The sequence below is a fragment of the Colletotrichum abscissum genome (genome assembly GCF_030869225.1).
Source record: "Colletotrichum abscissum strain IMI 504890 chromosome Unknown Scaffold_15.1, whole genome shotgun sequence".
In the NCBI taxonomy this organism is placed as follows: domain Eukaryota; kingdom Fungi; phylum Ascomycota; class Sordariomycetes; order Glomerellales; family Glomerellaceae; genus Colletotrichum; species Colletotrichum abscissum.
The window spans coordinates 15916-29631 of NW_026850043.1; the positions used below are offsets into that span (position 1 = coordinate 15916).

General features: G+C 35.1%; 2 protein-coding genes across 2 annotated transcripts; both read right to left on the minus strand.

Annotated features, from left to right (window-relative positions):
• Window positions 1-7430: 7430 nt before the first annotated feature.
• CABS01_06962 (C6 zinc finger protein) lies at window positions 7431-9528 on the minus strand (the record flags this gene model as incomplete). The annotated part of the gene is made up of 3 exons (XM_060540327.1): window positions 7431-8642; window positions 8696-9178; window positions 9241-9528. Coding segments are annotated over 3 exons (1983 nt in total), but the record flags the coding sequence as incomplete, so codon positions are not given.
• Window positions 9529-11065: 1537 nt separating this feature from the next.
• CABS01_06963 (fungal specific transcription factor domain-containing protein) lies at window positions 11066-13410 on the minus strand (the record flags this gene model as incomplete). Its single annotated transcript, XM_060540328.1, has 5 exons — window positions 11066-11621; window positions 11676-11886; window positions 11953-12317; window positions 12602-12831; window positions 13267-13410. The coding sequence occupies 5 exons, from the start codon at window positions 13408-13410 to the stop codon at window positions 11066-11068; spliced, it is 1506 nt and encodes a 501-aa protein (XP_060403213.1).
• Between the last annotated feature and the right edge of the window lie 306 nt (window positions 13411-13716).

Below are 13716 nucleotides of genomic sequence, written 5' to 3' on the forward strand. Positions count from 1 at the left end.
AGAATTTTAAAATTTTAGTTAAGTTAAGATTTTAGTTAACTTAAGATTTTGGTTAATTTTTTTATTTACGACATGGCGAACGAAAGAATTTTAAGATTTTAGTTAATTTAAGATTTTAGTTAACTTAAGATTTTAGTTAATTCTTTCGTTTATAATATAGCGAACGAAAGAATTTTAAGATTTTAGTTAATTTAAGATTTTGGTTAATTTAAGATTTTAGTTAATTTAAGATTTTGGTTAATTCTTTTATATACTACATAGCGAACAAAAGAATTTTAGTATTTTAGTTAATTCTTTCGTATACTATATAGCAAACGAAAGAATTATTAAGATTTTACCTAATTCTTTTATATACTACATAGCGAACGAAAGAATTTTAAGATTTTGGTTAATTTAAGATTTTGGTTAATTTTTTTATTTACTATATAGCGAACGAAAGAATTATTAAGATTTTACTTAATTCTTTTATATACTACATAGCGAACGAAAGAATTTTAGTATTTTAGTTAATTTAAGATTTTAGTTAATTTAAGACTTTAGTTAATTTAAGATTTTAGTTAATTCTTTCGTTTATTATATAGCGAATAAAAGAATTACTAAAATTTTGCTTAATTCTTTCGTATATTATATAGCGAACGAAAGAATTACTAAGATTTTAGTTAATTCTTTTATATACTACTTAACGACCGAAACGTTTTTTAGAATTTACCTACCTAACGGATAAAAAAATATTATAAATTTGTTTAAACCCTTTAGTTACTACTTAATAACTAAAAGAACTTCGAGATTTTACTTAATTCTTTCGGTTACTACTTACTAACCTTAACTTTCTAAGATTTTAGCTAATTTTTATAATTAGTATTTAGTAAATAAGATATTTATAAAGTTTTATTTTAAAATATTTAATACTATATTTATAAGTTTATTATTATTATAATTATATTAATTAACTTAATTATATTTTATTTTATTTATATATAATAGTTAAGAAGGGTGTCGGGGTTATAAAACTATTTAGTTTTATATATATTTTTATTTATATTAAAAAGGGGGGAGTTACTTTAGACAATCTATCCTCTTAAGAGAAATATAATATTATAATTAAAGGGGCCTTTTAATTTAATAAAACGTAGTTATAGCTACTCTCCCGTAGCCCGACTATATCCTACGTAATACTAATAATATAATTACTAGGATTTATACTCGCTAGCGTTTTTTATTATAATACGTACTTTGCTCTTATTTTTAATTTTTAAAAAATAATAATTACTTTTTATACATTATAACGCCCGTAATAACCTAAATAAAATATACGTCGTAATGTTTTAGTAAAATACTTTTTATTAATTTTTAAAGTCTTTTTAATAGTAGGTACTTTTTATAACTTATATTCTATTTATTTTTTATTTTAAGTTTAATTACTTTTAAATTTAATTAATTAGAATTGCGTTACGTCGCGTTAGGTTATTATTTTTATAAGTTAACTTATTTTTATTAGTTATTACGTAATAGATAAAAGAATACGGTAAGTTTATATAATTTTTTTAGTTATTACGCGACGGACGGAAGAATATCGTAAGTTTATTATATACTTTTAGTTACTACGTAACGGACGAAAAAATTTTAAAATTTTAGTTAATTATTTTATTTAATACCTAGCGACCGAAAGGATTACTAAGATTTTAGTTAATTCTTTCGTTCGTAACTTAGCATACGAAAGAATTTATAAATATTAGATTCTTTCGTTTACTATATAACGAATAAAAGAATTTATAAGTACTCGATTCTTTTATTTACTATATAGCGCACGAAAGAATTTATAAGTATTAGATTCTTTCGTTAGTAATATAGTAAATAAAAGAATTTCGAGATTTTAGTTAATTTTTTTATTAGCGACTTAGTATATAAAAGAATTTATAGGTACTAGATTCTTTTATTAACGACTTAGCGAATAAAAGAATTTTGAAATTTTAGTTAATTCTTTTATTAGCGACTTAGTATACGAAAGAATTTATAAGTACTCGATTCTTTTGTTTACGACTTAGCGAACGAAAGAATTTATAAGTACTCGATTTTTTTGTTAGTAACTTAGTAAATAAAAGAATTTATAAGTACTCGATTCTTTTATTTACTATATAGCGCACGAAAGAATTTATAAGTATTAGATTCTTTCGTTAGTAATATAGTAAATAAAAGAATTTCGAGATTTTAGTTAATTTTTTTATTAGCGACTTAGTATATAAAAGAATTTATAGGTACTAGATTCTTTTATTAACGACTTAGCGAATAAAAGAATTTTGAAATTTTAGTTAATTCTTTTATTAGCGACTTAGTGTACGAAAGAATTTATAAGTACTCGATTCTTTTGTTTACGACTTAGCGAACGAAAGAATTTATAAGTACTCGATTTTTTTATTAGTAACTTAGTAAATAAAAGAATTTATAAGTACTCGATTTTTTTATTAGCGACCTAGCGAATAAAAGAATTTATAAGTACTCGATTCTTTTGTTTATAACTTAGTATATAAAAAACTTTATAAGTACTTAATTTTTTTATTTACGACCTAGCGAACAAAAGAATTTTAAGATTTTAGTTAATTTAAGATTTTAGTTAATTTAAAATTTTAGTTAACTTAAGATTTTAGTTAATTCTTTTATTAGCGACCTAGCGAACGAAAGAATTTCGAGATTTTAGTTAATTCTTTTGTTAGCGACCTAGCGAATAAAAGAATTTATAAGTACTCGATTCTTTTATTAGCGACCTAGCGAACAAAAGATTTTATAAGTACTCGATTTTTTCGTTTATAACTTAGTAAACGAAAGAATTTTAAGATTTTAGTTAATTTAAAATTTTAGTTAATTTAAGATTTTAGTTAATTTAAGATTTTAGTTAATTCTTTTATTAGCGACTTAGCGAATAAAAGAATTTCGAGATTTTAGTTAATTTTTTTATTCGTAACCTAGCGAACGAAAGAATTTTAAGATTTTAGTTAACTTAAGATTTTAGTTAATTCTTTTGTTCGCGACTTAGCGAATAAAAGAATTTATAAGTACTCGATTCTTTTATTCGCGACTTAGCGTACGAAAAATTTTATAAGTATTCGATTTTTTCGTTTATAACTTAGTAAACGAAAGAATTTTAAGATTTTAGTTAATTTAAGATTTTAGTTAATTCTTTTATTAGTAACTTAGCCAATAAAAGAATTTCGAGATTTTAATAAATTCTTTTGTTCGTAACCTAGCACATAAAAGAATTTATAAGTACTCGATTCTTTTATTCGCGACCTAGCGTACGAAAGAATTTATAAATACTCAATTCTTTTATTTATAACTTAGCGAATAAAAGAATTTTAAGATTTTAATTAATTTAAGATTTTAGTTAATTCTTTTGTTAGTAACCTAGCGTATAAAAGAATTTATAAGTACTTAATTCTTTCGTTCGTAACTTAATAAATAAAAGAATTTCGAGATTTTAGTTAATTTAAGATTTTAGTTAATTCTTTCGTTAGTAACTTAGCGTATAAAAGAATTTATAAATACTCGATTCTTTTATTTATAACTTAGCGAATAAAAGAATTTTAAGATTTTAGTTAATTTAAGAGTTTAGTTAATTCTTTTATTAGCGACCTAGCGAACGAAAGAATTTTGAGATTTTAGTTAATTCTTTTGGTTATTACTTATTAAATAAAAGATCTTTTAAGCATTACTTCTTAAATAAAAGAATTTCTTAAGTTTTATTTAATTTTTTTTAGTTATTACTTATTAGTTCAAAGAATTCCGTAAACTTATTTACTTATTTTTATTTATATTAAATTATTTAAAAAACTTTTTTTTATTAATATTAGGCGGCTATAGTAGTAAAGTAATATTAAGTTATTACGGTAGTAAAGTAATATTAAGTAGCTACGGTAGTAAAGTAATATTTAGTAGCTACGGTAGTAAGGTAATATTTAGTAACTACGGTAGTAAAGTAATATTATATTTTATAATTAAAAAAAAATAATATATATATATATATATTAAAAATAATAACTAAGTAGTTATAATATAGTAATACTTTTATTAATTTCTCGCTTTTTTAAAATATACCTTTTTTTAAGTAAAAAATATGCGAAATTCTTAAAATTTCCTAAACCTAAGCCTATTTAGCCTACTTAATATCTAAAATTACCTAGGACCCCCTTATAGGCTTATATTATTTTATTATTATTAAAAAAAGTAAATATAAGGAAAGTATACTTAAGCGAGGGAGAGGTACCCGTTTAAGATTTATAAAAGCGAATATTATTATAATTAAATTTTTATAAATTTTAAATAGGCTATATAGCGGTTTTTATTTTAAAATAATATAAAAAATAAGCGTAATAATATTTTTATAAGGGTTAGTATTGTGGTAATATTAAGATTAATAAGGAATATAAATAATAAGATAGAAATATTACGAATAAGTTAATAATAAATGGGGAGTTTAGTACTCCCCCTCCCCTCTTTTATCTTCTCCTCTACTCTCTCTTTTTTTACTTTTTTACTTACGTTTTTATATATTCTTAGCTTTATAATAAGGCTTTTAAAATAAAAAATAGTATATTTTAATAAAATTATCTTTAGGAAACTACTAGATAATTTTATAAAATAGAGATATTTAATACTATAAGATAATAGAGACTTAAACGTAGTATTATTTAGCTTATTAATACGTTTATTATTAAAGTCGATATTTCTAAGGCTATTATAAAATAGCGACCGGTTTTAAAAACTAATTTTTAAGTTTAGAGAGGATTTAGACTAATATAATAAAACGAATAAGTACGTAGTTTATATTACGAAGCTAGCGGTAGTTTTAGATAATTTAAGTTATAATTAGGGCGTCGTTTATAAGTATTTTTAATTTTTAATATAAGAGCGAGCCTAATACTTAGGAATAGAAAACTAAGTTAGAAAAATAATCGAATAGTATAAAGAGAAGACCTTAAAAGCGTAGCTAAATAATAGCTTTAATAATAATAAAAGTACAAAACCTCCCGAATTTATAGTTATTATAAGATAAAAAAGAGAAAATATATTTATTAATAAAGCGACCGAGGGTACTAAGATTATAGAGGAGGTATAAGAACTATTTATAACTATTTTATAAAAAAAAAAGAAACGAGATACTTATAAATAAGTAGCTATATTACCTAAAATACCCGATATAGCTAGGACGACTATACGAGTACCTAGGACGCTTAAAGTATTAAAAAAAAAGATTAAAAAAAAAGATATATTAAAAAAAACGTTAGAATCCTAAATAGTATTTTAAAATATAAAGAGGGAGCTAAGGGAGGGGAACCTTAAACTATAAGAGGATAATTATTATTATATTAATAAACTTTTTTTTTATTAAATATTTAAAAAAACTTTTAAAAATCGTTTATACTACTTATTAACTAAGTACGAAGTAGTCTCTTTTTTAATAAATAACGGAGTTTTAAAAGTTAAAGGATTTATAAAAACGCTTATTAAATTAGAGTACCCGAAATTAGCTTCTTTAGTTAAATAGTAGGGGAGTATTATAAATATATTTATTAGGGTAAGAATAGCTTTTATATAAATCCGGATATATATATAATAATATAAGCTTTAGAAGTTATAGGTCGATTTAAAGGATCTTTATTTATAAAGCGGGCCCGAGGTACTATAATTATAAGGCTTTTTATAAAAAAATAGTTTTATAACTAGCTAAGGAAAGGGTATTAATAGCTACTTAACGAGCTATTTTATAAAGGAGCTAAGCTTAAAAAAGGAGTAAGGATTTTTAAATACGATTTATTAATTTATTACGCTAAGGATTTTAATTAATATATTAGGATTAAGCGTTTTAATATTTTTATTAAAAAATATTAACTCGTAGTATAAGTAGCTAAAGGCTAAGAAAGAACGGGGAGGTCTTAGTTTATTAAAAAAGAAGAAAATAGAGTTAGTTTATAATTTATTAATAAAGAGGGTACTATTTATATAGGACTTATATAATATAGCGAAAACGAGTATAATAAATAGGATTTTAATAAAAAAGAATCCTAAAATAATAAAAGCTCTATAATAAATTTAAAAAGGAAAGTTAAAATAAAAAGTAATAGATTTATTATTACTTTTATTTATTAAGGGGATTAGAATAGGAAATATAATTAAAATTAACTAAGTTATAAATTCTAAACTTCTTTTACTCGCTAATAATAAGTAAAAGGTTAGCTTAGTTAGTTAATTAGGTTATAGATTTTAGAATTTTTTTACTTATTAATAGTAAATAAAAAGCTAGCTTGGCTAGTTAAACGAGGTATTTAATACCTAAATTCTTTTACTTACTAATACTAAGTAAAAGGTTAGCTTAGCTAGTTAAACGAGGTATTTAATACTTAATTTCTTTTACTTATTAATAGTAAGTAAAAGGTTAGCTTAGCTAGTTAAATAAGGTATTTAATAACTAAATTCTTTTACTCGCTAATAGTAAATAAAAAGTTAGCCCGGGTATTTAGGGTTTATAAATCTTAAATATTTCTTTATTTTATTAATAATATATAAAAGGTTAATAGAAGTAGTAAGTAGTTAGGGTTTATAAATCCTAAATTATTCTTTAACTCGTTAATAGTAAATAAAAGGTTAGTTTAGGTAGTTAATATAGGTATTTAGGATTAAAATCTTTTTACTTACTATTAATAAGTAAAAAGCTGGCTAAGGCAGTGGGTATTTAAGATTTATAAATTTTAAATTTTCTTTTTAAGCCTAACCCTTTAGCACTTAATTAATATACTTACTATGACTAGCTAGCCGTAATATATATATTTATAAAATCTTATATATTTAATATAATTACGTAATAATTAGCTAATATATAATATTATAAATATAATAATATGAAAATATAATTAATTATATATATAAATCAATTTTATTTATATTTTTATATATTAAGTAAAGCTAGTTATATATATAGTATAAAGTAGTAGGTTTTGGTATAGCCCTACCAAAACTAGGGTGCCCAAAAGGGGGGGGGTGCCCATAAGTAGGTGCTTTGACTTACCTAGGGTAGGTAAGTCAGGGTCTATATAAACAGTGAGCCTCGTTCTATATATAACACAAACGGTAAAGTCCGAGGGTCTTAATCCTTTATCGAGTTTATAATACAATACCATTCTATAAATAAAGCCTCAAAACTAAGTACATACTGGTAGCTCTTGTAGGCATATGACTTGGTAGTAGAATAGACTAGTGTGGCAAACGCGTATACTGGCTTGTAACACCGGTGCTCCCCTTTTACTAATGTAAAGACCCACAAACGGGCTATGCCTCTCTAGACTCGAAATCATAATAAGACTCCTGACTTGGGTAGTTAAGTAGCTACAGTGGCAAACCTCAGCCTGTGGGTTCTATACTTGCGCTTTGTAGCCACAGAATTACCAGTTTCTTGGTGCTGTCATGTCCAAATCCTCGAACATGGGGAGCTGCGTCTGAATGCGCTCTTCGTCGGGGTGCGCTAGACAATCCCATGCTGCAGCTGCACCGAGGTAAGTTGAAAGCAATTGTTCTATAGATGCTTGTCCATTTTGGCTCCCGGCTCTCGGTGCATCTTCATGAACTGGCAGCCCGGTCTCAGCAGCAGACTTGTTCAAGGGGGATCCTAGCATCTGTCTGATGCGCTTCATGTAGTCTGGTTCTTCCGGTCGTAGTCCTTGTTGACATGAGAGATAGCCATCACGATTTTTCCAGGCCTTCATCGTAAACTTGGCAAGAGCGATGTTGTACTCCTGGGAGGGGTCTAAAAACTCGGGATGAAACTCGTAAAGAGACGGCACTAGCTGCCAAGCCCGCTCGACTATAGACCCGGTCATTCGCTGGCTAAGCTGGCCAATCATGAAAATTACTACGTCATACTGAAATAGCAACTTGAGAAACCAGTGGAATTCGGGGTGTCTATTCGACCTATAGGCGTTAATGTTCTGCTCGGTGGTCATGACAGACCATTTGAATAGGTTATCTTTGGGTGTCGTGATCTCCGATCCCCATTCTGGTTGTTCCTGGGGAGGGCGACTCGTTTCCTGAACTTTTTGAAGTATTAGAGACTTCAGAAGGCTGGCCAACTCGTGGACAGGACCAGCCGTAGGATCGGAGTTCTTATCGATCACAGCATTGAGCCGACTCTCGAGATTCTTGATAAAGGCGCTCATTTGTGCCGACTGAACTTTGCTTCTTCTTCCTGAGCTCAGGGTGCTCAATTCGTTGTAGAGCATTAACGATTCGATGTCTTGTTGCTGCTGAATGCAAAAGCCAACTTGATACACCAAGAGTGGAATTACCATGTCTGTCGGGCCTTCGCGATCCTGATATCGCTCCGTTGCACCCGCATGTAAGTCCGCGTCATTCAGGTTTTTGGGAAGTTTACAGTCGCTAGGTCGAGGAAGCAGTGATTGGCTCAGCCCTGATATCATGGAGAATTTGGAGTCCAACATGAAAATCTGCCACCAAATCCGCCGCCTCATCTCAGTTTCAAAAGGTGGAAGGCCGAGAAGCTCCCCATCTCTGTGGAGGCCCATTTTCTGGGCGATTCGTACACAGATACCGTTCAAAACCCAAGCTCCATGAATGTTGCACCTGCCCTGTATTGACATCTTGGACACAGTTAGCAAGACAGTCAGGAACGAGCAAGAAGAAGTAGCCATACAATGTGCAAAACTAATGCCTGGAGTGTTGTCAGATCGTGAGATTTAAGAAACTGCGCCTGGAGCAGACTTGCTCGTACTCCGGATGAAAACCGCCAAAAGGCAGCTTTGCATGTGGAGCCTAGCATTGCGAGGCACTCATCATCAGTCATGGAGACGATGGACATGCTGTATACGGCGAAGAGAAGAGCGTCAATGTTGTGTGGCAAGGTCCCTGGACCAGCGGCAGCTTCTGCCACGGACTGCTGCAAGGTGGGAGGGTGTATGATTTTCGTAAGAGAATTCACTCTCTCGAGAAATATTTGCCATAAGCCGAAAATCTGACCGGCGTTGGGGTAAAGATCATGAGGTTTCTCAGACGGCAAGTTGCCGCCGACAAGAAGATATTCGCTGTAATCGGGCATTGAAGCTCCGGGGTCCCAGTCGGACGGTTCCGCCTCAGCGATATCCTCTTCGCGTTCCACAAGTTTTCGCATCCCACGTAGCTAAAGGTGTTGCTTTCTTAGCAAGAAGCGCAGCCAGGCGATGGATATTCCAAAGGTCGTACCTCTTCATAAACGGTGGCCCATAGGAAGTTGTCCATGAAACGCACAGTACCACCTTCCGTCACAAGCTTGCCAGCGGGTTTCCAGTTGACCTCGTGGTTCTCATACTGGGGAATGCTGGAAGACTGTGGCGGAGCGACTGTGCCGTTATCTTCCAGGGGCTCATTGCTTGCAGCTGCATATCGGGCCAAAAGCTCCTCACAACGAGCAAGCCTTGCTTGCAGCTCCGCATTAGGACGTCTACGCTTTCGCACTGGTGCCGGAATGCTAGGACTACATGTTGTATTAGACTAGGTAGGAGAATATAGAGGTCAGCAAAAGTTCAAGAGCAAGCAAGGAAGCAATAACAACAAAAGAGATGTGTGGTCCGATAGATATGCGGAAGCTCTAGCCCCTCAGCCTCGGAGACAGAGATCCATAGCATTACAATATGTTGCTGACACTTCCTAAGACAGACCTTGACACAATTCGCGCACGGGTATTTCCGGTCACATTTGACCTTTCGACGTTGGCATAGCATGCATGCTAGAGGCCGAGGCTGCTTTGTAGAAGAGGTATTCGGAGGAGGAGCCGACATCTCGCGAAATGAGTGAGCTGACGACATACGCGAAATGTGCACCAGGAGTCTCGCTCAATCTTTTCTGTCGATAGCGGGAACGGGTAATATGTACAGGGGGGGCGATTGGGGGCCGACCAGGAATTGAAAGACATGCGAGATGTCCCGTTGTGAGCGCTTTTTTGGGTACGTTTTTCAGAAGCCGATGCGCTCATCCATCACACTGCAGCACAACTGACGGTGGCATCAACATGAGTGGGAAGTTGCGCAGACTCTCGTTGTGGGACGCCAGTCGGAAAGGGTGACGAAGTTTAAATCGAGGCCAATGCCTAGGAACGGAACCGAGCGGCTTGCTCGGCTGTAGCGCCCCTGCAGCTGTGGTTAACACGTATTTGTCAGGCGTCAAAGCCCTCCAGCTAAGCTGCCACCAAGTACTACGTAACGCTACCAAATTGTGCCTAGGCCAAACATTGGTCAAGGGATCCATCCAGAAGGAGGAGCACGTCCCCGTTAGGCGAGATATTCCTAAAGAGACTCTTTTCGTAACCCATCAAGTGAATCAAGCCACCAAGCGTGCAATCCACCCAGGCCTCTGTGAAAAGTTTTGCGCTGTATCTCGTGCAGCAAGAGAAAGCTAGCGACTTCAATGGCACTGTTCCACGGTGTGCGCTAACAATTCTATGAATCAAAGCGTGCTGCTAGACGTCGCTCCTCCTAGTGACACAGTGAATTCAATTTCAGACACGTCTGGTGCAATGAGGTGAAGGTATCCCGATATCATGCATCTCAACTCGAACTTGGAGGTAGCTTGCGAAACATATGGTGTCCTCAGATTGTGGTGCGTTAAGTTAGGATGTGCAAGCTAGCTTAAGGTAGCGTACGGATATTCTACATTTACATGTATGTGACTCCTGTTGGCCGTTGATACCAAATAGAGTGTCCGTATCCATCCCATACTATTGTAGAGGTGTGGAGCGAGGCAAAATCAGCCGCTGGAAGAAGCCGAGCCAGTAGGAGTAAGTTCTTCGGGGTCATATTAGTCCGTATGTGCAAGTCTTCAATCGGGCCAACTAGATTTATTACTGTCTTGCCTTCTTCTTGAGACGGCAGTCAGGCTGTCAAGAGTCACGTTGAATCAGAGCGCTCCAGAACGATAGAAAAGAATAACCTTTGAACAATATCTTCTTTTGGCCCCAGCCTTTGTACCAAGATTTCCAACGCCCCACGAAATCTCAAGTAAAATTCGGAAGAGCTTTCCAATGATAATTTTATTAGATATAAGGTCCAAGATCAATGTGTCCGTCGCCGTCGAGGAGCTGGAACAAGTTCAGATCCCCAAACCCATGGTCCATCTCGTTTCTTCCATCAAGCATAGATAAATCCGGCGTTCTGGGTAAGGAGGATGAAAGGCTTAAGAGGGACGCGTCTACGTCCACAAAAGATGGCGAACCAAGTCCAAAAAAGCCAGAGGCGGAGTTATTTGTCTTCGACAGGAGGCTTCCATCCGTGCTTGTATTCGGACTGGCCTCAGTAGCTGAAGCTTGGATGTTGTGGATGCTTTCAGTGCTTTCTCGCGGGACAAGCCCGAAAAGCTGTGACGAGCTTTCAGTACGCTGCATACGCTCTCTGAGTTCCTTCTTTTCCAAATACTCAAGAGCAGCGTTGAGTAATGACTTTGCAATGAGCGAGTATTGTGAGGCGTGGGCATCGATTTTCGCAAAATGTTCTAGTACCAATATAGAATTTCGCGTGTACTTTTCCAAAATGCGGCCAAAGGATCCGAGGAGGCCCACGCCCAAGATAAGAGATGAAGCAAATAACCAAGAGCTACAGAAATGAATAAGCCAGGTTCGAAATCACTGCATCGATATGATCACTCACACGACTAAAGGCATGTGCCCTATTAGAACCCCTTTCTCGACTAGGCCGACTAAAATGTCGACCATGAAGCTTGCGGCATCGATACACGCATCAGCAAGTTTCGACTTGCCAGAAGTCAGACCTGAAGTTGTCGTTGGTGTCTCGGCAACCCCGTCGGCTAGTCGCTTGTGCAATTCATACATTAGGAAAGGTCGTGAGACTAAGATTACCGCTGTATAACATCAGTATCATCGCTTTGGATCGTAGTGCTGGACGGAAAGTCGCCAGGGAAACTGACCGTAGTAGTAGGAACAAAGGACTTGGCATGCTCCTGTCACCTTTTTTCCTTCATGGTCAGATCGAGTGTCGGAAACAGTGTCCTTTAGCCTCTGTAACCACCGAATGGACCAGTCTCGTAGCTGTCGTGAGATACCCTCGGTCAATTGATATGAAACCTTCCTTCTCGAGTAGACCTCTACGACGATGCCTTCAGTGATCAAGAATATTTGCGCTGAGGCATTGAGTAGATCGAAGATTTCTTGTCCCTTATCGTCCAACTCCCTGTAGGGTACAGTGCAATCCACGTCAGATGTTGCAGGTGGCCGGCCCATTGATGTACTTAAGAAGAGATCCAAGACACGCAGGCTCTTCCACAGGCGATCCCTACCAAGTATGAGCATTAGCAGTTTGTGTTAGTGACAGGGTAACGAAGGGGGTTTCTACCGCTGTCTATGAACATCCGCACCAAATCGAGAGTTGATCTCGGTGCGGTGGATCCCAATCGAGTAAGCTGCTCTCACTGCGATGCCTGCAAGTTTGCCTTGTGATGAGTATGAACCACTCTAAGTACTGTTATGACTGATAGTTCTCCTGGTGACATACCGAAGAATAGGAATGCCCCATTCATCTGACATGAACCGAGCATATAGACAGTAACTAGAATGAACGTCTGAATGGTTGGGACATTGATGTTCCCGCTGAGATTTGCAAGGGCGATGTTGCGCGCATATTCAAAGTAGGAAGATGCAAGGTCTTCCTCGGAAGACTGGTAGCCTATGGCAAGAACGAGATAATGAGTGGCGGATACTGCGTCTTGTAGTCTATGGTTCTGACGAGCCCAAGACTTGATTTCGCTGACGAGCTGCGCATGTCCAAACAGATCAACTAGACCACTGGTCTGTGAGATTACGTAGGATTGGTTATCAAAGTTGAGCACACCGTAGCCAAATAAGGAGGAGGTCTCACCACTTCATGGTACCTTAGAACGGCACCCGATATTGTCGTAAGTTGGAGAATGGGCTCGCCATTTCCGGAATGATGAACCGGCGGTCGAAAAGGTGGATTTTCAGTCTGGTGCGCAAAGACTTGCGGATCAACGCGTGTGTTCACCAATTGCCGGACAGTTTGGAAGAATGACAACGGCGCACAATCTCCAATGAAGACTTGATGACATAATTACAACACATCAGTTGGGGAATTAGGTATGTATCTGTTTGGGATGGACGCACTTATTTTCCCCTGGGCGTCGCACAAAAGACGTGCTTCTCGGGGGACTTCTGTCTCTTCTTCGGCGAGGGCCTCGTGTGACGTGACTGATTGCCGGGTCTCGGACTGAACATCTGGGCCATTGTGCACAGATGGAGACGGCGTTCTCAGAAGGGGCGCCGGAGCCCTTCGCCTCTGTTGCGGAGAATATCGACACGTGGAAGGACGTTGCCGTCTCAAGCAGTAGCTGCATGGCAACTTGCCATCGCATTTGACTGTTACACGGAATGGTTAAAACAGAATTCAGATAATAATTCACGAAACACAGCATGCAAGTGCGCGCTGAGACTGTTTGTGGGCCAGGAGCGCGCACATTCAGCTGACTACCTGTAGTAGACACAACAATGCTCAAATTCAAAAGCAAATTGGCTCGTGAGAGACATCCGGAGACGAAATGGGAATTGTACCTTTGCGAGCCTTGCAGCTGTCGCAAGCGTTGGCGACTCTTGTGCGGACATACGCGTGTGGCGATGATTCTTGCCCTGAAACATCTTCCATAGTGTTACAGCCGTAATTA